This window comes from Pelophylax lessonae (genome assembly GCF_965119305.1).
Source record: "Pelophylax lessonae genome assembly, chromosome: 10".
NCBI lineage: Eukaryota > Metazoa > Chordata > Amphibia > Anura > Ranidae > Pelophylax > Pelophylax lessonae.
In genome coordinates this window covers 90,103,826-90,130,698 of record NC_138777.1, presented here as the reverse complement: position 1 = coordinate 90,130,698, position 26,873 = coordinate 90,103,826, and the positions used below count along the sequence as shown (strand labels likewise).

General features: G+C 45.1%; 1 protein-coding gene across 1 annotated transcript in view; it reads right to left on the bottom strand.

Annotated features, from left to right (window-relative positions):
- Positions 1–26,873, bottom strand: part of LOC309566071 (pre-mRNA-processing factor 39-like) — a 120,780-nt gene that overhangs the window by 19,031 nt on the left and 74,876 nt on the right. The window contains exons 7-11 of the mRNA XM_082271097.1: positions 24,626–24,730; positions 24,316–24,480; positions 23,465–23,591; positions 22,304–22,572; positions 11,490–11,668 (exon numbers count right to left, since the gene is read on the bottom strand). Coding sequence (XP_082127223.1) covers positions 11,490–11,668; positions 22,304–22,572; positions 23,465–23,591; positions 24,316–24,480; positions 24,626–24,730 — 845 coding nt within the window. The remainder of the gene's footprint in view (positions 1–11,489; positions 11,669–22,303; positions 22,573–23,464; positions 23,592–24,315; positions 24,481–24,625; positions 24,731–26,873) is intronic.

The following is a 26,873-nucleotide window of genomic DNA, read 5'->3' as shown; positions in this document are numbered from 1 at the left end:
GATCACCCCCAGTTAACCCCTTCCCCCCTGTCGCATTGCACACTATATACAGGTAATATAGTGTTTTTCTGTATTTCTGTGATAGAGTGATTGTGACTTCAGCTAAGCGCTAGCGAGTAAATTTCTGTCCCAAGTAGGTTTAGGGTCCCCGCCACTCCCTCCCCCAATAAATTTAAACCCCCTGATCCCCCCTGATTACCCCCAGTTAACTCCTTCATTGCCCTGTCACAGTGTCACTTTTATAGTGTACAGTTTTTTTTCTTATCACTATTATTAGTGTCACAGGTGACATTAGTTAGTGTTCGCGTCAATCTAGGATAGCGCAGATCCCCCGCGCATAGTTAGAAATATTAGTTAACCCCTTGATTACCACATACACACACATACGCACACATACACCTCCATTACTAGTATAGTGTTTGAACAGATCAATATCTGATCTGATCAGAACTATACTAGCGTCCCCAATAGTTTAGGGTTCCCAAAACGCGTTGCACGTGTTTGCACGATCAGCACTGATTCCTGCCAGCACGTGTTTAGCACCTCCGCCCAGCCCACCCCACCCAGGCAAGTGCAGTAATCAATAGATTACTGTCACTTCCAAAAAACACAACACACAAAACCGCTGTGTTAGCAGAGTCAGGCCTGATCCCTGCTAGCATTAGCAGTTTTTTGGTAGCGGTTGAAATAGTCCTTGACAACCAATGTGAGTACACACTACTGTACCTGTGAGTACATGTGAGTCACACTACTGTACCTGTAAATTTAGTTGCTAAAATGACCAAACGGTGGTACAGTAGTGCAGAGGCCTACAGTATACTAACCATGTCAGATGAGAGCAATGGGGAAGCCTCACTGGCAGAATCAGGGTCAGTATAGGAACCTGAAGAGAGCAGTGGCTCCCTGACAGACAGCTCTGACGACGGATGGGTACCTGTTAGAACCAGGCATACTCGACCCCATTCTGGAGTTGCTGAGGTGCGGAGATCGCAGCGTGCTTGTATGGAGCAGAGTGTCAGTACTAGTGCCGCTCAGCCTTCTGGTGATCTGGCAAGCACCAGAGGCCTAGTACACCCTGGACCTGGAACAACCAGCACAGCAGTATCACTTAGTGACCTGGCGAGTCCCATAAGTGCAGTTGAAGCTGGTGTGGTGGCTAGCACAAGTAGTGGCCCGCAGCCACCGCGTATTCAAGGACAGGCCCGTAGAGCCCATAGTGCCCTCCCTGATGTGCTGGCATGTCCTAATTGGCAGCCCACTGATACTACAGTGCCTGTAATTCCCCCATTCACTGCCCAACCTAAAATCCATGTGGAAACAGCCAATTTTACTCCCCTGAATTTTTATGAGCTGTTTTTCACAGAAGATATTTTCAGATCTATTGTGGACCAAACAAATTTATACGCTGGTCAATTCATCGCCGCCAACCCAAATTCGTCCCTTGCCAGACAATGAGGCTGGAAACCTGTAACGGTATCCGAGTTTAAAACTTTTCTGGGCCTTTCCCTCAATATGGGTATAACCAAAAAGAGTGAGTTGCAGTTATATTGGTCCACTAACCCAAATCACCATATGCGCGTATACTCTGCTTTCATGTCCAGGGCGAGATACGAGCAAATTCTGGGGTTTACGCATTTCAACGACGATTAAATCTGTCGTCCTTGGGAGACCCTGAATATGACCGGCTCCACAAAATTCGGCCCCTCGTAAACCACTTCAATCAGTGGTTTGCAGCCTTGTTTACCGCCAAAAAAGTTGTCTGCCTTGATGAGTCCCTGATTAAGTTTACTGGCCGCCTTGCTATCTCCCCAGCAAGAGTGCCAGATACGGGGTCAAGCTGTATGAGCTGTGTGACAGGGCCACAGGCTATACAGTTAGTTTCCGGGTTTACGAGGGAAAAGATAGCACTGTGGAGCCCCCCAACTGCCCAGACTACATAGGGAGCAGCGGCAAGATAGTTTGGGACTTGGTGTCACCCTTATTCGGAAAGGGGTACCATTTGTACGTGGACAATTTTTATTCAAGCGTGCCTTAGTCGGGGGGAGAGAGCCTACTTGAAAACTGACAAATTGCTTGCAGTGAAGTGGATGGATACACGGAATGTTTTCGTTCTGTCCTCCCTTCACGCAGACACGACGGTCCAAATTACTACGGCAACTGGTGTTATGGAGAAACTCCTCTGTGTCCACGACTATAACCTTAATATGGGAGGGGTGGACCTTAACGACCAGCTTTTGGCGCCGTACTTAGTTGCCCGTAAAGCCAGACGCTGGTACAAAAATGTGTCTGTTATATATTCCAATTGGCTATGCTGAACGCCTTTATGCTATACAAAGTGTCAGGATGAACTGGATCCTTCCTAGAATTCCAGGAAGAGATCATCGAAGGCTACCTGTACCCAGGAGGTGCTCCTGCCCCACTTCCTCTTCCAGATGCAGTGAGCCGGCTGCATGAGAGGCATTTTTCACATGTCCTCCCGAGTACCCCTACCCAAAGACGCCCCCAAAGATGATGTTGTGTCTGTAGCAGGCGCGGATTTAGGCGTGACACCCACTATTATTGTCCCTTCTGTCCTGACCAACCTGGTCCCCTGCATCGGGGAATATTTCCAACGCTACCACACACTTATTTTTTTACTATTTTTTTTTTTTTACACAAAGTTGTCACACTAAATGATATATTGCTCGCACATGCCATGGGTATATGTGAAATGACACCCGAAAATACATTCTGCTGCTTCTCCTGTTGATTTCACTCCTTACTACCTATCACAGTTTTGAAGGCCATGAAATGCCAAGATAGCACAAAAACCCCCAAAGGACCCCATTTTGCAAAGTAGACACTCCAAGCTATTTGCTGAGAGGCATGGTGAGTATTTTGCAGCTCTCATTTATTTTGGAAAATTAAGAAAAAAAAGGAAAATTCTTTTTTTTTTCTTTTTTCAATTTCCAAAACTTTGTGACAAAAAGTGGGATCTGCAACACTCAACATGCCTCTCTGCAAATAGCTTAGGGTGTCTACTTTCCTAAAAGGGGTCATTGGGGGGGGGGGGGGGGGTTTGTGCTGTCTTGGCATTTCATGGCCTCCGAAACTGTGATAGGAAGGACAGGGTTGGTAAAAGAGGGGGAGGGGTATGTCTCTATGTCAAGAACAATATAAAGGTGCTAGAAAGGAGTGACATTACGGATGGGATGAGCATGGATTTAGAATCTGTGTGGGTTGAACTCGATAGGGAAGAAGATAAGGGAAAAGTAGTTGTGGGGGTTTGCTATAGGCCACCTAACCAAGGGGAGGAGGTAGAGCTGGAATTTTTAGCACTAATAGGTAAAGCGGCAAAACTAGGATCAGTCATCATATTGGGGGACTTCAATTATCCCGACATTGACTGGGAAGAGGGGACTGCACACTCGCATAAGGCCCGGCTATTCACGGAAACCTTACAGGATAACTACATGTCGCAGTTGGTGGATTCCCCTACTAGAGAGAATGCTATCCTGGATCTATTGATCACTAATGACCCAGACATAATCTCGGAGGTAGGAGTCCAGGACAACCTGGGCTCTAGCGATCACAGGATGATCACATTTAGTATAAATAACAATATAAAAAGGCAAGTGGGGAACATAAGAACCCTAAACTTCAGAAGGGCAGACTTTCCAAAATTGTACTCATTGATGGAAAGGGTAAACTGGGACCAAACCCTGGGATCACTGACCACAGAGGAAAAATGGGAATGCTTTAGAACAATATTAAGCAAAGGCATCTTGCAGTGCATTCCTATGGGGAATAAATTTAGAAGAGACAAAGCCAAACCTGGCTGGCTAAACCGTAGCGTTAAAAAACTTATTAGGGGAAAAAAATTGGCCTTCAAGAAATATAAATCAGAGGGCACCGTATCGGCCTTCCAGCAATACAAGGAGGAAAATAAGAAGTGTAAACACGAAATCAAGATGGCTAAAATCAACTTTGAGAGACAAATAGCGGAGGATAGTAAAAAAAACCCAAAGAAATTCTTTAAATATATCAACAGCAAAAAAACTAGGGCAGAGCATATTGCACACATAATTAACGATGATGGGAGGATGGTTACAGAGGACACTGAAAAAGCAACCGTGCTGAATTCTTTTTTCTCGTCAGTCTTTACGCAGGAAAAGGAAGGGTACACTGACCATGACTGTATGGTTAGTAGTAATACACAGGACTTGCCACTATGGCTAACAGAGGGGGAAATCAGGGAAAGACTGGATAAACTTAACACAAACAAATCACCAGGCCCGGATGGCGTACATCCGAGAGTGCTCAAGGAACTCAGTATGGTTATATCTAGACCACTGTTCCTGATCTTTGCTGACAGTATTAGGACAGGAGATGTACCAGGGGATTGGAGGAAGGCTAACGTGATTCCGATATTCAAAAAGGGCCAGAGACATATCCCGGGAAATTATAGGCCTGTCAGTCTGACATCAATAATATGTAAACTTTTGGAGGGGATGATAAGGGACTATATCGTAGAGTATGCTAAAGACAACAACATCATCAGTAGTAACCAGCACGGGTTTACAAATGGGCGTTCTTGTCAAACCAATCTCTTAGCATTCTACGAGGAAGTGAGCTGTGAGCTAGATAGGGGGAGACCAGTGGATGTGGTGTACTTGGATTTCGCTAAGGCGTTTGATACAGTTCCCCACAAGCGCTTAATTTATAAAATAAGGTCTGCAGGTATCGACAGCAGGGTTTGCTCTTGGATACGGAATTGGCTAAAAGGCCGTGTCCAAAGGGTAGTAATAAACAGCGCATACTCAGACTGGTCTGAGGTAGTAAGCGGGGTGCCCCAGGGCTCAGTCCTGGGACCAACCTTGTTCAATTTATTCATAAACAGCATTGAGGAAGGGATCAGTAGTTCGTTATCAGTTTTTGCAGATGACACAAAATTGGCCAGGGCAATAACTGCACAGCATGAAGCAGATATCCTACAGAATGACCTGGACAAAATTACGGAGTGGGCAACGACATGGCAAATGAGGTTTAATGTGGAGAAGTGTAAGGTTTTGCACTTGGGGACCAAAAACATAAAAACACAATACACGTTAGGAGGGGAACCCTTGGGGGAATCAAAAATGGAGAAAGATTTGGGAGTCTTAGTTGATGATAGATTAGGCAACAGCATGCAATGCCAAGCGGCAGCTTCCAAAGCCAACAGAATATTAGCATGCATAAAGAAAGGGATGTATTCCAGAGATAAGACTATAATCCTTCCACTTTATAAAACTCTGGTCCGACCGCATCTGGAGTATTCTGTCCAGTTCTGGTCGCCAGTCCTCAGGAGGGATGTGTTGGAGCTGGAGAAAGTCCAGAGAAGGGCAACTAAACTGATTAGGGGGTTGGAGGACCTTACCTATGAAGAGCGGCTGCAATCGCTCGATTTATTTTCCCTGGAGAAAAGACGTCTGAGAGGGGACATGATAGCAATTTATAAATATCTTAATGGGGATCTCAGCTTAGAAGAAAAGCTGTTCATTCGAAGGAATTGCATGAGGACTCGAGGACATACAATGCGATTAGAGGAGAAGCGTTTTAACCTCAGGCAACGTGGGGGGTTCTTTACTGTTAGGGCTACAAGATTGTGGAATTGTCTACCACAAGAGGTGGTTTCTGCGGGTAGTATGGTGACTTTCAAAAGACTCTTAGACTTACATCTCAAGGATCAGGAGATTGAGGGCTATGTTAGATGATTACAGTCACACACACCTACACAGGTTGAACTGGATGGACTATTGTCTTTATTCAACCTCGCCTACTATGTAACTATGTAACTATGTAGCTAGGAGTGAAATCATCAATTTACGCCCTTGGAAAGCCTGAAGGCGGTGATTGGATTTCAGGGTCCTGAACTCGGTTAGACTACAAAAAAGTCTCACACATGGGGTATCTCCATATTTAGGAGTAGCAGCAGAATGTATTTTGGGGTGTCATTTCCATGGCATGTGTAAGCAATATATCATTTAGTGACAACTTTGTGTAGAAAAATAAAAATAATTTTCCCGGAACTTGTGGCAAAATATAAAATATTCCATGGACTCACCATGCCTCTCAGCAAATAGTTGGAGTGTCTACTTTGCAAAATGGGGTCCTTTGGGGGGTTATTGTGCTATCTTGAAAATTTCAGGGCCTCTGAAACTGTGACAGGTAGTGCGGAGGTGAAATGCATAATTTACGCCATTAGAAAACCTGAAGGTGGTGATTGGTTTTCGGGGTCCCGTACACAGCTAGGCTCCCAAAAAGTCTCACACATGTGGTATCCCTGTACTCAGGAGAAGCAGCAGAATGTATTTTGGGGTGTCATTCCACATATACACAGGTCATATGTGAGAAATGTATATTTTAGTGACAACTTTGTGTTAAAAAAAAAAATAAAAAAAAATATGTAACTTTCCCAAAACCTGTGGCAAAATTTAAAATATTCCATGGACTCACCATGCCTCTCAGCAAACAGCTTGGGGTGTCTACTTTCCAAAATGTGGTCATTTGAGGGGGTTTTGTGGTATCTTGACATTTCAGGGCCTCCTAAACCCTCATAGGTAGTGAGAAAATGCAATGAAAAATGTACGCCCTTTCAAATTCTGAAGGTGGTTATTGGTTTTCGGGGTCTCGTACACAGCTAGGCTTCCAAAAAGTCTCATACATGTGGTATTCCTGTACTCAGGAGAAGCAGCAGAATATATTTTGGGGTGTAATTACATATATACCCATGGCATGCGTGAGCAATATATCATTTCAATTACAAATTTATTTTTTTTAGTCATTTTTCAAACACCTGTGACAAAAAAAATTAAATATTCAACATGCCTCTCCGGACATTCCTAGGGATGTCTACTTTCCAAAAAGTGGTTATTTTGGGGGGGAGGGGGGGGAGATAGGCAGTCAGAAAGTTAAAGCTGCATAAATTCCAGTATTTACACAATAGTTTGTAGACACTATAACTTTTGCGCAAACCAATAAAAATACGCTCATTGAGATTTTTTTTTTGTCAAAAACATGTAGCTAGATAAATTTTGACCAAAATATATGACACAAATTGAGTATATTGGATATTTTTTAAAAGACAAAGTTGAAAATGTCTTTTTTCTCAAAATGTTCGCTCTTTTTTTATTAATATCGCAAAAAAAAAAAAAAAAAGCGCAGAGGTGATCAAATACCACCAAAAGATAGCTCTGTTTGTAGGGAAAAAAGGACGTACATGTAGTTTGGGTACAGCACTGCATGACCGCGCAACTGTCAGTTAAAGACATGCAGTGCCAAGTTGAAAAAATGGGCCTGGTCTTTAAGCAACCAAATCCTCCGGGGCTAAAGTGGTTAACCTGGGCCTAGACCACATGTTGAAACTAAAAATACAACAAAAATTTCCGTACATTTTGGAGTGAGGAAGGTATCTCCTACTTCGGTACCACCCTTACTGGTAAAACTAAAAACCTACTTTCTGCTAATTACATTCCCCTTATCAATAAGGTTCATAACACACTGTCCCATATGGCTAAATCTAAACTCTCATTGACAGGCTGCCTCGCGGCTTTTAAAATGGTTCTTCCCCAAGTATTATATATTTTTAGAACAGTACCAATTGTGGTACCAGACTCCTTTTTTTGCTCTTTACAGGCCATAATTAATAACTACTTATGGAACAATAAAAGAGCAAGATGTGCGTTCCAAAAACTCACTAAACACAAAAAATCTGGGGGTAAAGGACATGTAGATATAAAAGACTTCTACATAGCAACTATGGTGGCACACCTTAAAACATGGCATGACCCAGTTCCCTCTCATACATGATCAGAGATGGAAGCTGACTTTATCCCGAACATAAGCCTCCCGGACTTACTTTTAGCCCAATCTTTCAACTACAAATTGGCGGTGGATCTCCCACCAACTATATCAGCCTCACTTAACGCTTGGAGAGTGCTTGTTAACAACTCATTCTCTGGCACCTCAAGGGAAGTCTTACTTCCCACTGGCAGTATGCCAAGCGTTAATCCCTAATATCTCCCTGACAGAATGGCAATGTAGAGGAATTGATAAATTGCAAGATCTATTCCAGCAGGATGACCTCAAATCTTTCTACACACTTCAATCTCAGCATCAGCTTCCAGGAAAAGAATACCTTACTTATCTACAAATTAGATCCCTTCTTCGGGCCAATTGATGTTATCATGTAGAATTCCTCAAAAAGTGGTTGGAAAACCTATATAAAGCTAAATCCTCAAAGGGGGGATATCACTTATATATGGAATCCTTAAAGATAGGAACTCTTTCTTCAAATCCAAACCATTCTTTGCTTGGGAAAGGGATCTAGGCCAAACTTTCGCAATTCAACAATGGGAAAAAGCGATGTCCTATACGTACAAAGCGTACAAATATGCTAACTTATGGGAACTTATGCACAAAATGAATTCACGCTGGTTCCTCACACCGTATTGATTATCTAAAATGTATCCACACTCCTTCTGCAATTGCTGGAGAGAGTGTGGCCAAATAGGGACATTGTTTCACATTCTGTGGGTGTTAAAAACTAGCTAAATACTGAATGGTGATCTTTGAAATCATTTCAGAATCTTCATAAATTTCCACACAACTTTCCCCAAGTCTAGCAATACTAAACTTAGGCATAGAAGAATTGAAGAATTTCCTCACCACACTAGGATAGCTATATCCAATGTATTGTTGGCTGCAAGATTAAATATAACGAGACATTGGAAAACTAAAGAACCTCCCCCTATGTCTAAAGTAGTTTCAACAATACAAACTGCATATATGCATATGTGCCATGTCCAATGGATCATACAATAGTGTAAACGCATATTGGTCCCCCTGGTCACATTGGTACGAAACAGCTAGATGTTCTTACAAGTAAAGATTTTTAGGTTTACGAATGGAGAAAAGTGGTGTTATGACTAATTTTAGTTCTAACAGTTTTTCTCTACCTCTATTTTTACTTACCGTATATTCTTATTTTATTTAAATTTTGTTAAATAATTTTGACTTATTGTCTGCAGGACATATTAATCACCCCTGTATACCCTGGGTAGGTTGGCTAACTTACTTTTTAATTGACACACTCAGTTATAGTTTCTATTAGAATATGATGGAAACTCTGAAAAACGGCTGCGTCTCCTGCCTCGCCGTCGTCACAGCTTGATCCCGTTGGGGTGTCAGGGCGTGGATGGGGGGCGTTGCTGTCCATTGTATTTTTTTTTAAATGTATGAGGAATATGCCATTCTTGAAAGTGCAATGATCTACTATTTAGATAATGTATTGTTCTCATAATGTTTGCCTTGTGGTTTATTGAGAAATGGAGCTGTTATATGTAATACTACTGTTCTATTTGTTATATTTTTGAAAGTTAATAAAAAAATTATTGATAATAATATAAAAGACGGGCGAGCTGGTCTTTACAACATACGTTCTTAAGACATTACAGCATGGATCCAGGAGCCCTTACTACCCTAGAGTTTGTGAAGAAAGCCATTCAAGCTTCCATGTTCGTTGTGAATATAAATTGAGAAACACTTCCTGTTTAGCTCGTCGTTTATCATATTTATGATGCTACGTTGGCGTGAGGAAAAGGGAAAGTTGAATCAAATACTTACCATCATTTTCCTTTCCTGACTGCAATCCATGGCAGCATACGAACCTTCCCTTTTCTCTAACGTCCTTTGACAGACACAGCTCTCAATGCTTCTACACTAATGGGTTATGCGCCATCTACAGGAGTATACTAGGCAGTGAAAAGTTTTCACTTGACACGCCTATAGGGGCTGTCCCTCACGACACACTGTGCTCTCAAATAAGTTTCTTGCTGCCTAGTTAAGGAGTAGGACCTAGGTTTCCTGCTGGGGCTCCGGTCTCAGTTTTCTTTATTTATTTTAAGAATGTTTATTTCTCTTTACTCACTATCGCTAGCTAGTGTCAGGGGGATCCTCCTGGTGAAGTACAAGTGACAGCCGGGCTGGGGTTTCGCACTGGATAATCTAGATCCTTATGGTCTCCCAGCCTGGCCAATGAGCGTGAGCAGGTTGTGGTCTGCCCAGGCCTCGCCACAACGAGCCCCAGTGGATGGGGACGAGCCTGCGAGTGGATGCATCGCCGGGACGCATTGACCTGGAACGCCCTGAGTCACAGCGTACCCCCCTTGGCTGGCAGCACCCCAACTCAGGGTGGGAGGTGAGCTGTTTCGGAACGAAGCCCACCCGGTCCAGTAGTGAGTGATGTATTGCCCCCTGTGTCCCTGTAGCAGACCTCTGAGGGGGAGATGTGTGCACACTCCTGGGGAAAACAGGGCTGTGTTTTCTCTGAAAGATCCCCCAGGCCTATCAGGACAGGTCCTGCCCTCCCAGCTCCCGCTGGGGGTGCTATAGTCAGCGTCTGACGCCATGGGGGGGCATTAGTACCTTGTCCTGGGGGGTCCCTTTAGGCAAATTCCCGTGGTGGCCTCAAGCCTGGGTTTCCTGAGAGCTTGGCGTCGTTTTCGGCCGTCATTTTAAGTGTGGGCATAGGCGGCTATACTGGTTGATTAACAGCTTTGTTTACCAATTCTCCTGAAGGTGGCAATATAACCTATGCATCTCAGAATCCGTCTTACTCCGTGTCCCTAATGAACTCCAAGAAAAGAGTTTTACTTTAAATATTTTATGTTTTGTGAATAAATTCCATGTGTGTTGGAAAAAAGGAATCAGAGATGAATGATGCTGGATAATCAATTACATCCACATAAATAAAGCTACTTCATCTAAGAGGGTATGCTATCACTATGACAAACAGTTTCATTCCTGTTGGTACGATTATATATCTTAATGTAAATGTATGGTCTCTTTTTTCTATTAAAATGACAAACATGTTATACTTACCTGCTTTGTGCAGTGGTTTTGCACAGAGCAGCCCGGTCCGCCTCTTCTTGGGTCCCTCTTCAGTGCTCCTGGCTCCTCCCTCCTGTTGAGTGCCCCCACAGCAAGCAGCTTGCTATGGGGGCACCCGAGCCAAGCTGTAGCTTCTTGTATCCATTCATACACGCAGCTGCCATTCGGTCCCCTCTCTTTCCTGATTGACTGAGTTTGATTGACAGCAGCAGGAGCAAATGGTGCCGCTGATGGGTCTCAGCCAATCAGGAGGGAGAGTACCAGATGGCTGAGGTATTCGTGGACATCGCTGGGTATAGATGGGGCTCAGGTAAGTATTCGGGGGGCTGAGGGGGCTGCTGCACACAAAAGGCTTTTTATCTTAATGCATAGAATGCATTAAGATAAAAAACTTTCTGATTTACAACCCCTTTAAGTCCCCAAGCATACAGTAATTGTAAAAGTGATTTATCTAACAGATAATAGATTATCTGCAGTTTAAGAGATAATTGCCAGATGTGGACACTGGGCGTCTGAATTTGCTCTTGTACTAACACCTACAGATCATGGGAAACTGGGCTAACCTGAAAAAGACATTGTACCTGGCTAGGCTACTGCCAAAGTCTTCTAGAAATTCAAGTCGTTTTTGAGATAGGATCTTCTTTGAATCATCAGAGAGTTTACTTTTCAAAGCTTGTTCCAAACAGACCAGAGTAGCATCTTCAGTGTCATTTGTGGACATCTCAATCTCCAGCATACACATATGTAAATGGGGATTATCCTAGAAGAGAGATAGATAGATATATATATATATATATATATATATATAGTTAAGTCACAGAACATGCCAATAAAAATTCCAATCAAACAAATGGTATGATAGTCTTGTGTCGCTCATGGTAAAACATGCTGATGGAAAAAGACTAAATAATATCTGCTATATAGTTCAAGTATGAAATAAGGAATATACCTTCAATAAAATGCAAAATAAAATAACCTGGGCAGCCTAACAAAATTTTAATAATTTTAAGCAACAAGAATAACCATATTTTTTTTGCCACTTTTATACTTGTCAGGACACAAATAGGACAGCTACCAAAGCAAAGTTGTTTTTGATGGTGCACACTTCATTTTTATCCTTCCTTTACTAGTTGAAGAGTTGCTGACCTAGAACACACATACACAGGATTTGAACATGCATATTAACATATAAACAAACCACTGCATTTCAGTCTTGCCACAAAAAGATCCAGCTGACATGTCAATGACTCTCTCATTAACACGAGTGTCATTGTTGAAGTGGAAAAGACTAAAAAATCACCCTGTAATGCTGATTGAGTCAGAATAACAAACTGGAAGCTTTAAAAGAAAGGCAGTGCTTGTTCTTCCTCTGATAACCATGGTTACCTGCAAGGAAACACGTGCAGTCATCATTGCTTTGCACAAAAAGGGATTCACAGGCAAGGATATTGCTGCTACTAAGATTTCATCTAAAGCAACCATTTATCAGATCATAAAGAACTTCAAGGAGAGAGGTTGGATTGTTGTAAAGAAGGCTTCAGGGAGGCCAAGTCAAGCAAGCACCAGGACGGTCTCCTACAGTTGGTTTTGGCTGCTGGATTGGGCCACCACCAGTGCAGAGCTTGCTCGGGAATGGCAGCAGGCAAGTTTTAGAGGATGGCCTGGTGTCAAGAAGGGCAGCAAAAAAAAGCCACTTCTTTCCAGGAAAAACATCAGGGACAGACTGATATTCTGCAAAAGGAACAGGGATTGGACTGCTGAGGACTGGGGTTAAGTCATTTTCTCTGATGAATTCACTTTCAGAATGTTTGGGGCATTCGGAAAAACCTTGTCCGGAGAAGAAAAGGTGAGCGCTACCATCAGTTCTGTGTCATGCCAACAGTAAAGCACCCGGAGTCCATTCAAGTGTGCGGTTGCTTCTCAGCCAAGGAAGTAGGCTCACAGTCATGTCTAAAGAATGGTACAAAAACAAAATCCTCAGAGCAACTTCTCCCAACCATCCAAAAACAGTTTGGTGACGAACAATGCCTTTTCCAGCATGATGGAGCACCTTGCCATAAGGCCATTGTGATAAGTAAGTGGCTTGGGGAACAAAACATTTAAAATGTTGGGTCTATGGCCAGGAAACTCCCAAGACCTTAATCCCATTGAGAACTTGTGGTCAATCCTCAAGAGGCAGGTGAACAAAAAAAACCCACAAATTCTGACAAACTCCAAGCGTTGATTATGCAAGAATGGGCTGCCATCCTTCAGGATGTGGCCCAGAATTTGATTGACAGCATGCCAGGGCGAATTGCAGAGGTCTTGAAAAAGAAGGGTCAACGTGCAAATATTAACTCTTTGCATAAACTTAATGTAAATGTTAATAAAAGCCTTTGATACCTATGAAATGCTTGTAATTATACTTCAGTATACCATAGTAACATCTTACAAAAAGATCTAAAAACACTGAAGCTGCAGACTTTGTGAAAATTAATATGTGTCATTCTCAAAACTTTTGGCTAGGGCTTTATGTGTATTCAGACACATTCCCTTTAACGCTGCCTATTTAAGTGCGCATGCGCGCGGCGCCGACGTCAGACATGTTCTGACCGTGCTCCGCACATCCCGCCGGTTCCACAGCAAACATCAGCGGTTAGAGTGAGAGAAAAGGCTCCGGACAGGTCGCATCTTGCAGCGGAGGTGATGCTGAATCGAAAGGCGTCCAGGAACGCTAAAAAGAAGGCACAATCATCACGCCAGTTTGCTTCTTCAGCGCGCCCGTCTCCTCCCAGGACACAACCTCCAGAAGCCAAGATGGCGGCGACCCGCAGCGCTTCTGCACGGGGCGGACCTCCGCCCTCTCATCCAGCGTCTTCCCACTCAGGGTCTCAGGCATTGCCAGCTGCCGACATGGAGGAGGTAAGGGACCCCTTCTCCTCCCAATCACAGGGAGACGTCTCACAGCACTCCCAGGCTTCACAGCACTCCCAGGCCGCAGCACCACGCTTCTCTCCATGCCAGGCCTCCTATGAGGGGGCAGTCTCACCAGCCTCATCTTTGGATAGGCAGATGGCGGACATTGCTGAGTTGGCTTTGAGTCAGGGGGGCTCATCTTCCTCTTCAGCCCCTCCACCACCTCATGAACCGTACTCTGGGGACTCTGTGCTGATAGCCAGGTTTTCAGCACTATTACAGCAAGAACTTTCCAAGGCCTGTGCCACTATCACGGCCGACCTAAAGGGTGACTTTCAGGACATTGGAAATAGGCTGGACACTATTGAGTCTAAGGTAGATGGCACTGTGAAAAGGGTCAATCAGAACCACAGGTTGTTTGTCTCCTTGCAGGATCGCTTAGATCAGGCCCAGGATAAGATTGAGGACTTAGAGACTAGGTCTCGCCGCTATAATTTTAGGATCAGGGGTCTCCCTGAGTCCGTCACGGATTTGGAACCGGTTGTACATACTCTTATGTCTGATCTCATTCTGGACATGACACCCTTACACATGGAACTGGATCGCTTCCACCGTGCCTTAGCAGCCCCGAGACAAGATGGCCTGCCCAGAGATGTCATTGTTAAGCCGTATTTCTATAGGATCAAGGAGCAGGTGATGGCGGCGGCCCGCTTTAAACAGGATCTCATGTTGTTAGGCCATCCCATCCAAATTTTTGCCAACATTTCCCAAACGACCATGCAGAAGAGGAGATCGTTGCAACCCTTGCTGACACATCTCATTAATCGGCAGATTAAGCACAGATGGTCTTATCTCTTTCGCCTTTCTTTTACATACAAGGGGAAGACGCATTCCTTTTCTACCTTCCATGATGGAGAACATGTGCTCTTGGGCCTGGGAATAATTTCCAGGGATAGTCCTCCACAAAGGTCCCGCTCTTCATCTCCGACGACGCCAGCCAGGTCACTGTCCCCACTGTGGTCCCAACCAAGCCGGAGGGGACATGCCCGTACCCGTACTCCACCGTGAAGCATCCTATGCTTTCCTGCTGTTCAAGGAATCCCTTTACAGTCTATGGAAGAATAGTACCAGTCTGCGGGCTTTCGTCACCTGCTGTGTAGTTCCTCCTACGCTGTGAACCCCTACATCGTTCAGTTTTTGTTTCTTCTTACTTTTACTTTGGGAGCGGCTGACTCACCCTCAGCGGTGTTCCCCTTAGTTGGACTTTGGCACAGACGGCGGCAGCTGCCCTTCTATCACCGACCCACGTGAGACTGTTCCTAATGTTTTTATTTTTGCTTCCTTTCCCTCTCCCACCTAGGGGTCCGGTCCCCTTGGGGGACAGGGAAGGCCTCTGTCATTTTTGCCTGTCTCCATCGATCCCCCTGCTTGATGTTTCTTGTTATAAGTTTTCAGTTATGCTGGGGATCTTGGGGTGGGACTTCAGAGCCCCTCTGGGGCTGGTATTGGCACATTACCATATTAGTATTGGGGCCAGTGTATATTTATGTTGTGTTCAGGGCCTCCGAGGTGGTTTCGCCTCATGGCACCCGGCGCATAACTGGGGTGGCGTGGAGCGGAGCTGCCGGCATGTGGCTACTTCACCCTCAGCAGTGTCTCCCTTCGTTGGACTTTGGCATGGACAGAGACAGCTGCCCTTCTATCACTGATCCGTGTGAGACTGTTCCTAATGTTTTTATTTTTTGCTTTTTTTCCCTCTCCCACCTAGAGGTCTAATTCCCTAGGGGGACTGGGAAGGCCTCTGTCACTTTTGCCCGTCTCCATCGATCCCCCTGCTTGATGTTTCATGTTATGAATTTTCAGTTATGCTGGGGATCCTGGGGTGGGACTTCAGAGCCCCTCTGGGGCTGATAATAGTGCATTGTTATAATAGTATTGGGGCCAGAGTGCATTTATGTTATGTTTGGGGGCCTCCGGGGTAGTTTTGCCTCATAACACCCGGCGCATAGCTGGGATGGCATGGAGCGGAACTGCCGGGATGTTTCGCATGCCACTATTTCTTTGCGAATTTGCTCATGGCTTTATGCGGTGAGCAACCTCGCAAAACTTTTGGGGGAGCTGGACCCCACAACCAGCCTTGTTTAGGTATTGTTAAATCCTTATTTAGAGTGTTACTGCCTCCCCCCCCCCTCGTTGATGCTGAGGGGGGGGGAAGGAAGGGTGGGAGTTCCTTCTCCTTGCCCCTTTCTTCTCCTTTCTTTTCTCCCCTTTCTTATTCCTTTTCCTGTCCTCATCCTCCCTTGGTCTCCAGGTCTTCCAGTTTTTGCAAGAGTGGCTAAATTCCCTCCAGGTCTGAGGTTCCCATGGGGGGAGACCCCCGGTTTGCTCCAGCGAGTGCAACCTGTCGAATCACAATGACGAGACACGTCCCAACTCCATTTCAACTTTTGACACATAATGTACAGGGTCTTAATGCGCCGGTGAAACGCACAAAAGCTTTTCAGTTTTATTCGAACCAGGGTTTTGATGTTCTCGTACTACCCATTTTGCCCACTCCTCTTCCCCTAAGTTTCTTAGCCCGAAATATCCCACCTGCTATTTCTCCAACAGTTCCGATAAAAAGAAGAAAGTCGCCATATGTATAGCAAAAAAGGTCTCATTTACGCCCAAAACCGTGATTCGCGATAAGGAGGGTAGATATGTCATGGTGCATGGCAGGATCAATGAACATGAGGTTACCCTTGTTTCCTACTATGCCCCCAATGTGGGCCAACTAGATTTCTTTCGAAACATGCTTCAGGTGATCCTGCCGCATGCAACAGGCCATGTCGTCTTCGGCGGGGACAATAACCTTCCAATGGATCAAATATTGGATAAGTCGACCTCCCACCGCACATCCCTTAGGCATGTTCCCAAACAGGGAGTGAAATTGGCACGCCTGCTGCATTCGTATGACTTAGTAGATGTTTGGCGCAATGCTCAACCCACTACTAGGGATTTTACGCATTATTCTCACGCTCACAAGACCTATGCCCGCATTGACCACTTGTTTACCCTGTCTCCCCTCCTTCTGTTCGTTTTGAAGTCCCAGATATTGGTGACTCCGTGGTCTGATCATTGACCTGTTGCGATGACGGTATCTGATCTCTGGATGAAACCGAAACCCGCTCCCTGGAGGCTTAATGCCCCGACGGTTCTCCGGGAGGTGGAGGGCGCCATATCCCAATACTTCCTAGACAATACGGACACTTCCCCGGCGATTAGATGGGCTGCCCATAAGGCTACGATAAGGGGTAAACTTATTCAGATAGCTTCCAGGAAAAAGAGGGAACGTGCTCAGGACATTCATAGGCAGGAAATGGACCTTCGGGACCTACTAAGAGAACAAAAGCGTAACCCTGACATTGATATTCGCCACAAAATTGACTCCGCTAGACTGACACTTAACCTTAGTCTGACCACACGCGCGGAGAAGTCTCTCCGGTGGTCGGGTAACCGATACTACACCCTAGGCGACAAACCACATACCCTGCTGGCCCGCAAATTGAACCACCGACCCTTTTCCCCGGCACTCCCAAAACTGAAACTTCGAACTGGCAGTAGAACCCAGGACCCTCAACTGATTATCAACGAATTTTACCATTTCTACGCTAAACAATACTCCTCGCCGAATCCTCTCCAACGCCCCCAGTTTGACGCTTTCTTTCGCGACCTTCCCCTTCCACGGTTATCAACTGACCACGGTGACATCATGGACAGGGAGTTTACTGAACCTGAAGTATTGCTGGCTATTAAACATATTAATCCCTCTAAGGCCCCGGGCCCGAATGGCTTTTCGGGCCACTATTATAAAAAATTTGGGGAAGCCCTCGCCCCTCACCTCTGTTCCTACTTTAATGCGATCAGGAGCGGCTCCCCAATCCCCCGCTACGAAAACAATGCCTTCATCAATGTGATCCCCAAATCTGGGAAGGACCATGGTGACTGTCTGAATTACCGCCCGATCTCCCTTATAAATCTAGTGACGTGAAAATTATGACCAAAATATTAGCTACACGACTGAATTCCTTCTTAGCTCAGTATATTCACCCTGACCAAGTGGGCTTCGTCCCTACGAGACAGGCTTCGGACCAGACCAGACGGGCTATCAATGTTATCTCGGCCCTCCAGTCAGATAGGGACGGGGGGGGGGGGGACGGGGCGGCGGAAAGGCATGCTATTATCTCTTGATCTCCATAAAGCGTTTGATTCTCTATCTTGGGAATACCTGTGGCTTACACTTGAGCGCTTTGGCCCCACATTTCTCATGTTGCTGCGAACCCTGTATAGTGAACCTGTGGCGAAATTGTCAGTCAAGGGTTATACCTCAGATTATTTAGAGATCCGCAGGGGCACGCGTCAGGGCAGCCCCCTATCCCCTCTATTGTTCATCCTTGCCTTGGAACCTCTGGCGATCAAACTACGGCTGAATCCGAATATCCAGGGCATCCCCTGTGGAGCTATGGTGCATAAATGCGCCCTTTTCGCTGATGACATTCTACTGTATTTGTCGACCCCATTGGTCTCCATCCCCAATTTGCTTAAGGTGCTGGGGTAATTTACGGCAATTTCTGGACTGAGGGTTAATCATACCAAATCCCGGGCATTGAATCTCACTCTAGATGACTCCACGGTATCTACTCTTGCAACTGCTTTCCCCTTTAAATGGCAGGTGGGATCCCTACCGTATTTGGGCATTCATTTGACCCCGTTGATTTCCACTCTCTATGCATGCAATTATCCCCCCCTCTACAAAACTCTGGGGGCGGACCTCTCGAGATGGGCGACCAGCCCCCCGTCGTGATTCGGCAGGTTGCACTCTGTGAAGATGAATGTTTTACCACGTTTGCTGTATTTGTTTCGTACCTTAGCGATAGCTGTCAATATGACAGATCTTAAAACCTTTCAGAATAAGCTTGTGAAGTATATTTGGGGGGATAAGAGGCCCAGAGTGAACAGACGCACCCTATTTACACCCAAATTGCGGGGGGGTTTGGGGGTTCCCGACCTCCTTAATTACTACTATGCTGCTCAACTTACTCACTTGGTCAGATTCCATTCTAAAGAGCCCCGTCCTATTTGGATGCAGCTTGAAGCCTATCATGTCCCTAATCTGCCGATTGAACACCTAATGTGGCTGCAGCCCAAGGACCGCCCGGCGATATTGTGCCCTACTTTGTCCCTCTCGTTGGGAATATGGAACAGATTGGCGAAACGCTATGGCTTCAAGTCTCCCCATACTCCATTAGCGCCCCTATTGGGCAATCCTCGATTTTCTCCGGGCCTCTGTCCCCTAGCCTTCGCGTGGTGGACAAATAAGGGATTTCTCCGTCTGGCTGATCTATGTGATAACAGGGGTGTCCTCTCTAGAACTATATTACAAGACAAGTACTCTCTGCCAGAGAGCGAGATCTTTCGCTACACTCAGATCTCTCACTATGCTTCTTCTCTAAAGAGTCTCTGTGATTTGACGAACTCTACTCGCATGGAGTATCTTTGTAATAATATAGACAAACAGAAGGGTTACATTTCTACGATATATACTATATTGCTTGATGAAAACACTAAATTGCCTTACCGTATATACTCGAATATAAGCCGACTTTTTCAGCACATTTTTTTTGCTGAAAAAGCACCCCCTCGGCTTATACTCGAGTGAGAAAAAAATTGAAAATGGGGGAAATGTTTGCAATGATAGGAATGACCAGGAATGACTAGGAATCTGCCCCCCACTCGCCCGCCCGCATCCGCCGCCGTTTATGCCCGAATAACATGCCCGCCGCTCGGCTCCTCTGTGGCAGACGAGCGGAGGAGATTGAGTCAGTGGATAAGCTTGGCCGGTCTGCACGGTGCACGTCACATGGGGGGGGGGGGAGCCAGTGCTGGCGGCCACGCTGCTGAAGTGAGCTGCCCGGGCTGCAGTAGACACTGAAGGAACCCGAACCCCTGCATGACGAGCATGACCACCATGAGCACTCCAGCATCTCAAGGTTTATATATTATATATTTTTATTAATTTAATATCTCTTTATGGGTGACCTGGGTTGAGGGGGGGGGGGGGGGGTTTGGAGATGAAGGACTGATGTGGGTTGAGGGGGGGAGGGGGGTATGGAGGTGGAGGCCTAATGTGGGTTGAGGGGGGTTGGAGGTGAAGGCCTAATGTACTGTGTAATGTGCTGTGCTGTTCTGTAATGTGCTGTGTGATGTGCTGTGCTGTAATGTGCTGCGTGATGTTCTGTAATGTGCTGTGTGATGTGCTGTGTGATGTTCTGTAATGTGCTGTGTTATGTGCTGTAATGTGTTGTGTGCTGTAATGTGCTGTGTGATGTTCTGTAATGTGCTGTGTGATGTGCTGTAATGTGCTGTGTGCTGTGCTGTAATGTGCTGTGTGATGTTCTGTAATGTGCTGTGCTGTAATGTGCTGTGTGATGTGCTGTAATGTGCTGTGTGATGTTCTGTAATGTGCTGTGTGCTGTGCTGTAATGTGCTGTGTGATGTTCTGTAATGTGCTGTGTGATGTTCTGTAATGTGCTGTGTGATGTTCTGTAATGCAGTGGTTCTCAATTCCGGTCCTCGGGACCCACTAACAGGCCAGATTTTAAGTATTACCTTGGGGGATGCAGACTAGAATACTGCAATCACTGAGCAGCAAATTAGATCACCTGTGATGTAATTTAGTTATCTTGCAAACCTGGCCTGTTGGTGGGTCCCGAGGACCGGAGTTGGGAACCACTGCTGTAATGTGCTGTGTGATGTTCTGTGATGTGCTGTGTGATGTTCTGTAATGTGCTGTGTGATGTTCTGTAATGTGCTGTGTGCTGTGCTGTAAACATTTAACCTACTGATGCTTCAGTGTAATTTTATTGGTATCTATTTTTATTTTTAAAATTTACCGGTAGCTGCTGTATTTCCCACCCTAGGCTTATACTCGAGTCAATAAGTTTTCCCACTTTTTTGTGGTAAAATTAGGGGCCTCGGCTTATATTCGGGTCGACTTATACTCGAGTATATACGGTATATGGCTCGGTGGGAGGCAGACCTGGGGGAGGAATTGGATAGGGCGGAATGGAACAAGCTGGCGCTTATGAATTCCAAGTCCCTGATAAATACTTCCCTGATAGAGGTAACTATAAAGTCTTCCTCAGATGGTATATGGTCCCTGTCCGACTGGCGGCAGCTGTCAGGGGGGCATCTTCATTGTGCTTCAGGGGCTGTGGCCAAGCGGGCACGGTCCTCGATATTTGGTGGACCTGCCTGAAGGTCCGCCGTTTCTGGATACGGGTGTATAATTTTATCTACTCGCTCACGAATATCAACCTGGTTAAATCCCCTACCCAGGCATTGTTGGGTAAACCGATTGATAAAGCCCCCAAATACACCAGGCGTTTGGTCACCTTTATATTTACGGCAGCCAAGATCGCCATAGCTCGTTCCTGGCGGTCCCCGGTGGTATTGTTGGAGTTGCTTAAAGCTAAGCTGACCTGGATTATGGTGAACGAGCGCATGGTGGCCATCCTCCAGGATAAGCTAATCCTCTTTGAGAAGACCTGGGACCCCTGGATGAGATATCTGGCAGGACCTCAGTGATTTGTAGCTATTCCCTTGATGACTCATACTTCAGTAGCAGGCCACGACTGCTATGCTCCCCTGTGAAGGACCTGGACGCCAATCCCCCCCTACTGATCCTGGACCCCACCTTCTCCCACCATTCCCCTTTCCATTTTCCACTTCTTTCTATTTCTTTTTCTTTCCTTCTCCACTTCTTTCGTGGCCCCTCTTCTCCCTTGGGGCTCTGTCACCCGACAGACTTGGTCCCCTGGGGACCTCTCTAAGTTTTATTAGCACCGCTTACTGTGGCCTCATTGTTTTTTATTGTAATGTGTTGCATCTGACGTGTCCCTGCGGTCACTTTGCTGTCCCGGGGCCGGTCGTGTGGCGGTGGGTTGGGGCCTGGGTGGTCGCCCCCCACCGGCTCGGCGCAGTGTGTTCCCTTTACGGGGCGCCGGGGGGGGGGGGTGGGGGTCTGGCTCGAGCCGCCTCGACATGGGACTTAGTAGGCTATAAGTTGCTTAGCGGGATGTGTTATTGTTATGTGTTCCCTAGGGGGCTGCGTCCCCGTATCCTCTCTTCATACTGTATTGTTATGCTTTCTGACAGCTACTATTCTGTTGTTTCATTCTGTATGTTTGACTTGCACTTGAAACCAAAAAAATCTATTGAAATCTAAAGCTGCCTATTCGTGAGCAGATTCTAAATCCCCAAAACATCCTCTCTTTGGCAGGCATAGCCCGATCTGGTATGAAATTAGCCATCAGCCATGATTAGCGGATCTTAAAAATCAGCAGACTTGATGGCTGAGTACAAGTTTATAAACGAGATTACAATAATAGAATTTGAAAGCTGAAGCTACATAGCAGAGTGCAAATCAAACATCTACTTTCAATAGTTTATTCATTCTCACCGGATCCTTCTTAATGGCTTCACTAAGTACAGCCTTTGCCTTGTGTGGGTCTCTCTGGAGCTTTAGCATTAGTCGTGAAAGTTTCACAGCATAGAATCCTCCTAACTTTGTGCCTGCATTGATCTTCACAGCCTCCTCTAGCAATCTTCCCGCCTCCTGTAGATTTCCATTTCGCCGTTCCAGACCAACACGCCTAAGACGTACAATGGCTAAACCAGGTATTCTATCTTCAAGGTGACACAAAATGGCACGGGCAGAGTCCAAACATCCTGGAAGAAAATAGCCACCATAACAAAGAATACACAATGCTTATGTAAAAACGTGAAAAGAAAAGTAAAGAGGTGTCACAAGTTAAGCCTGCAGATTTCCATTTGTGAAACTTTTTTCTCATTCTGCAGTGTTTTGCTAGATATGCAACTCCATTTTAGATGTGCTGCTGACATCTCTGTTTACCTATGGGCGTTGCCTGCTTTATCCTGGATTTATATCCTTTCCCTTCTATCACTTCTTTAGTCACCTCCCAGTCTGCTTCCCTATATAAAGACATGCTCAGTGCAGGCAAGATTACCTGACCAACTTCACAGTTTTCTGAGCTCTCAGTCGCTTACTAATTTGTGTTATCTTGTCTGACTACTCGTGTACCAATCCTGGCTTTTTCTACTATCTATGCTTGCCTGCTGCCCGCCCTCTGCTTGTCTCTCGGATTTTCCTTCAGTTTTTTGCTATTGTACTCTGCACACGCTTAGTCCGCATTTTCAGCTGGGTGTACCTGGGAGCCATGACCTGGTTCCAGCGTGCTGCAAGGTCATCCCCACGATCAGGAGCCCCGAAGAAGAAGCAGGCTGGGGCTTAGGCTCACTATCACAGACTCCTGACAAGATGTGATAATATCTACAGCCCCAGCGCAAACAATTACTTTTTTCACCGCAGTTTGGAAAATGATAGCCAAAATGCGAGACTTGCTAAAGTTATCAGGCCCAAAATATCTTTTATATTTTTATTCTTCAAGGCTGAAGCCTGTGAATTGAAGAATAGAGGTGCAAAACAATTGCTAACCAAATTATATGCCACAAAATTTAACATTTTATAGATAGGCAACTTCTATCCTCATACTGATAAGTAATTCCAAATTAAATAATAGAACAGAAAATAGTAACTTACCATGCTTCTCCTCAAATTCAGCCCATTGAAGATGTATGCCATATTTCATTGGTAAATGGATACGACAGGCTCTCTCAAATATAGAACGGGCACCCTCCACTGAATGGCCCTCCATATATTGCGCATACTGTATAGAAATACTCTTTATTAGTTCAGTTCTTACAGTCCCTGGTATTTAAAGGGGACCTTGCACTAAAATGCAAGATCCATTTAATATATTAGGCCTCCTATAACTTAAATTGCCGCTTGACTGCTTGAAAAAAAAAAAAAAAAAAAGTTGCCCTATAGCCTGCCATTGCTGACTTTTTCATGGAAACTATTCCACTTTCCTGGCTGTCATGCAGATGCAACTGTTACAATGCCTACCAAGTTACTGATCTTAAACAAGCATGCAGTAAGTAAATAACTCCCGCTCTCCATACTTGTTCCAGGTCAGCCACTCATGAAAAAAAGGTGATCATTACATTTACATCACAGCAATGCAACTAACTCTTTCAGGAGGGGTATGTAAAGGTCACTGTGTGGTTGCCTTGGCAAGTTTTGTCTACTTGCAATCTTTGCTACAAAACTATAGCAGCACATTTTTCAGGGAAGTTACTCAAATACCAATTAGTATGATTGTGCATATTTTAATCTTATATCTACATTAGGTTACCCCACAGAAATGAGATGCAGTTGCCCCTGGAAGTTTTGAACAGAAAGATGTCAACACCATTAGTCAAAACAGAGCTTTTAGGATGTTTTCCCCTAAGAACTATTGTATCATTGCTGCATTTCCAAGAATCTTCTAAAATCTATGGCCAATCTAATAGCTCCTGCCCCAGAAAAAAAATACAATAAACAAGACTTACCGACAGCCAGAAATCCTCATAAAGTGCGCAACTCATCAGGCAGCGCTCATACAGTAATACTATATGCTCATGCTGACCCTGAGACAACTCAAACTCCAGATAATTTCTCCAGTTTTGCAGCTGCTTAAGATTTATTGGTGAAGTATAGAAATAAAGCCGTTTGATCTGAATAAAAGAAGTCATACAAAGTGAATGAAAGAAGTTATACAAAGAAAAAAACATAACATGGTCAAAAAAAAAAAAAAATGCACAGGGTGGGAGAAAGGGATGTTAAAAAAAAAAAAAAAAACGAACGAGAGAGTGCTCTCACCTCCTCTTCAAAGGTCCAACGCTTTTGAACTTCTGCTTCATTTATGATATACAACTGCTCTCTAATTTTGACTATATGTTCCCGAAACTTTGCTAAATCAGATTCCTAAAATGAAAGAGAAAAAATGAAAAGTGCATACATTAACTTTAGCAAAATGGCACTCCATTTTGCATGTATCACATCAATTAGCTGCCCTGACTGTATCATGAAGCTTACAATTAGAAACCTAATTATATATATCAAAGCCTATGTTTTTTGATTTCTAGAGGACTATAGCTACACAGACAAAAAAAGGAGAGGACAAAGAAAATCAATAACTATATTTTGTATTAGGGGGCTGCTGTCGAGTTTTGGCAAAAATGTTTAGTCACTGAAGTCTTGTATGCAGGCAGCATTTACTGTGATGTGTGAGCATCCACCCAATACTGAAACACTAGCTTTGATAAACTTAGTTTGCAAATACTACATTATTCAATTAAGTTGAACCTTGTGGTATCTACAAACAAAACGTAGTTGCTTTACAAACTGATACTCTGTCCAAGGGGAGGACCGTGATTACGTACCCCAGGTGTTTGCAGGGATTTGACTTTACTCAAAAGTCATAATTTATCTAAAAAAAAAAAAAAAAGGAAAACCTATATTTTGAACACTGCACAGATTTTAGCAAATACTTCACACCTTTCTTTGTTCTAAATAAATTGTTGTTTGTGTTCTGTTTCCTATCTTAAAATAATTTGTGAATAGGAGGACTTGCTTAGAAAATCTGCAGTGTCTTTATCCGCTAACTGTAGATAAGACAATTGCACAATATGGAAAAACTGAATTTTTGTAAAATCTTACCTGTAAAATTCCTTTCTCTGAGTCCTCCGACAGTCGCCGCCGCCTCTAAGTCAACACTGTTGGGTATTGACTTTCTCTCCGCAGGAGTAGCTAGGCATATAGACTTAGTCAAAAACAAAAAGGCATTTGCATATACACACCCATGGGGGCTGTTCCATCTGGTCAATACCCCCCTGCAGTGACCACTCCCAACTCAGTTTGGTAGCATAGCAGTAGGTAATAAGAACCCCAAAAGAGGGGCGGGGGCGGCGACTGTCGGAGGACTCAGAGAAAGGAATTTTACAGGTAAGATTTTACAAAAATTCCGTTTTCTCTTACGTCCTCCGACAGTCGCCGTCGCCTCTAAGTCATCACTGTTGGGATGTCCCAAAGCAGTATAGACATGAGGGGTGGGAAATGCAACCGTAGAAAAGGCAACGCAGTACCCACATCAGAGAAAGGAACCTTACATGCACCTTAAGAGAACCTTCTGGGCAACAGAAAACAATGCTCAACAGGAGCAACAGCCCAGGAAAGCAAATACCAACAGCCAGGGACCCATGAAAAAACAAGGGTCCTTCATGGCACTGCCGCACTGAGAACCTTGCGGCCAAAGGAAGCATCAACTGATGCCAGAACATCTACTTTGTAGAACTTGGAAAAAGTGTGCACCGACGACCAAGTCGCAGCCTTGCACACCTGGGCCACCGAGGCCTGATGCCAATAGGCCCAGGACGCACTCACAGATCTGGTAGAGTGCGCCTTAACAGGGAAGGGTGGAACCCTTTCCTTAAAGGCGTAAGCCTGTTCAATGGTCTGTCTGATCCATTTGGCAATAGTCGCTGCCGACGCAGCCATGCCCTTCCGAGGTCCCTCAGGAAGAACAAAGAGGGAATCCGCCTTCCGAAAGGATTCCGTAGACGACAGGTAAAACCTGATCGCTCTGACAACATCCAAGGAATGCAGAGCAACCTCCTTAGGATGCTTAGGCTTCGCACAAAGCGAAGGCAGGACAATGTCCTCATTAATGTGGAACTCAGAGACCACCTAGGAAGAAAGGAGGGATGCAGACGCAAAACCACCTTATCCCGGTGAATCACCAAGTACGGAGAACGGCAAGATAACGCTGCCAGTTCCGACACCCTGCGAGCCGAAGTGATCGCCACCAAAAAGGCAACCTTCTTAGACAGTAGAGGCAACGATATATCCCGAATGTGTTCAAAGGGAGCACGCTGTAACACGGACAGAACCAAGTTCAAGTCCCATGGAGGTAAGGGCTCCTTCCTGGGAGGAGCCAAATGTCGCACACCTTGAATGAAGGTGCGAACCAGAGAATGGGACGCCACAGGGCATTGGAAAAGAATAGCCAGTGCGAACACCTGGCCCTTGATCGTGGCCAGCGCCAGGCACTGGTCCACACCAGACTGGA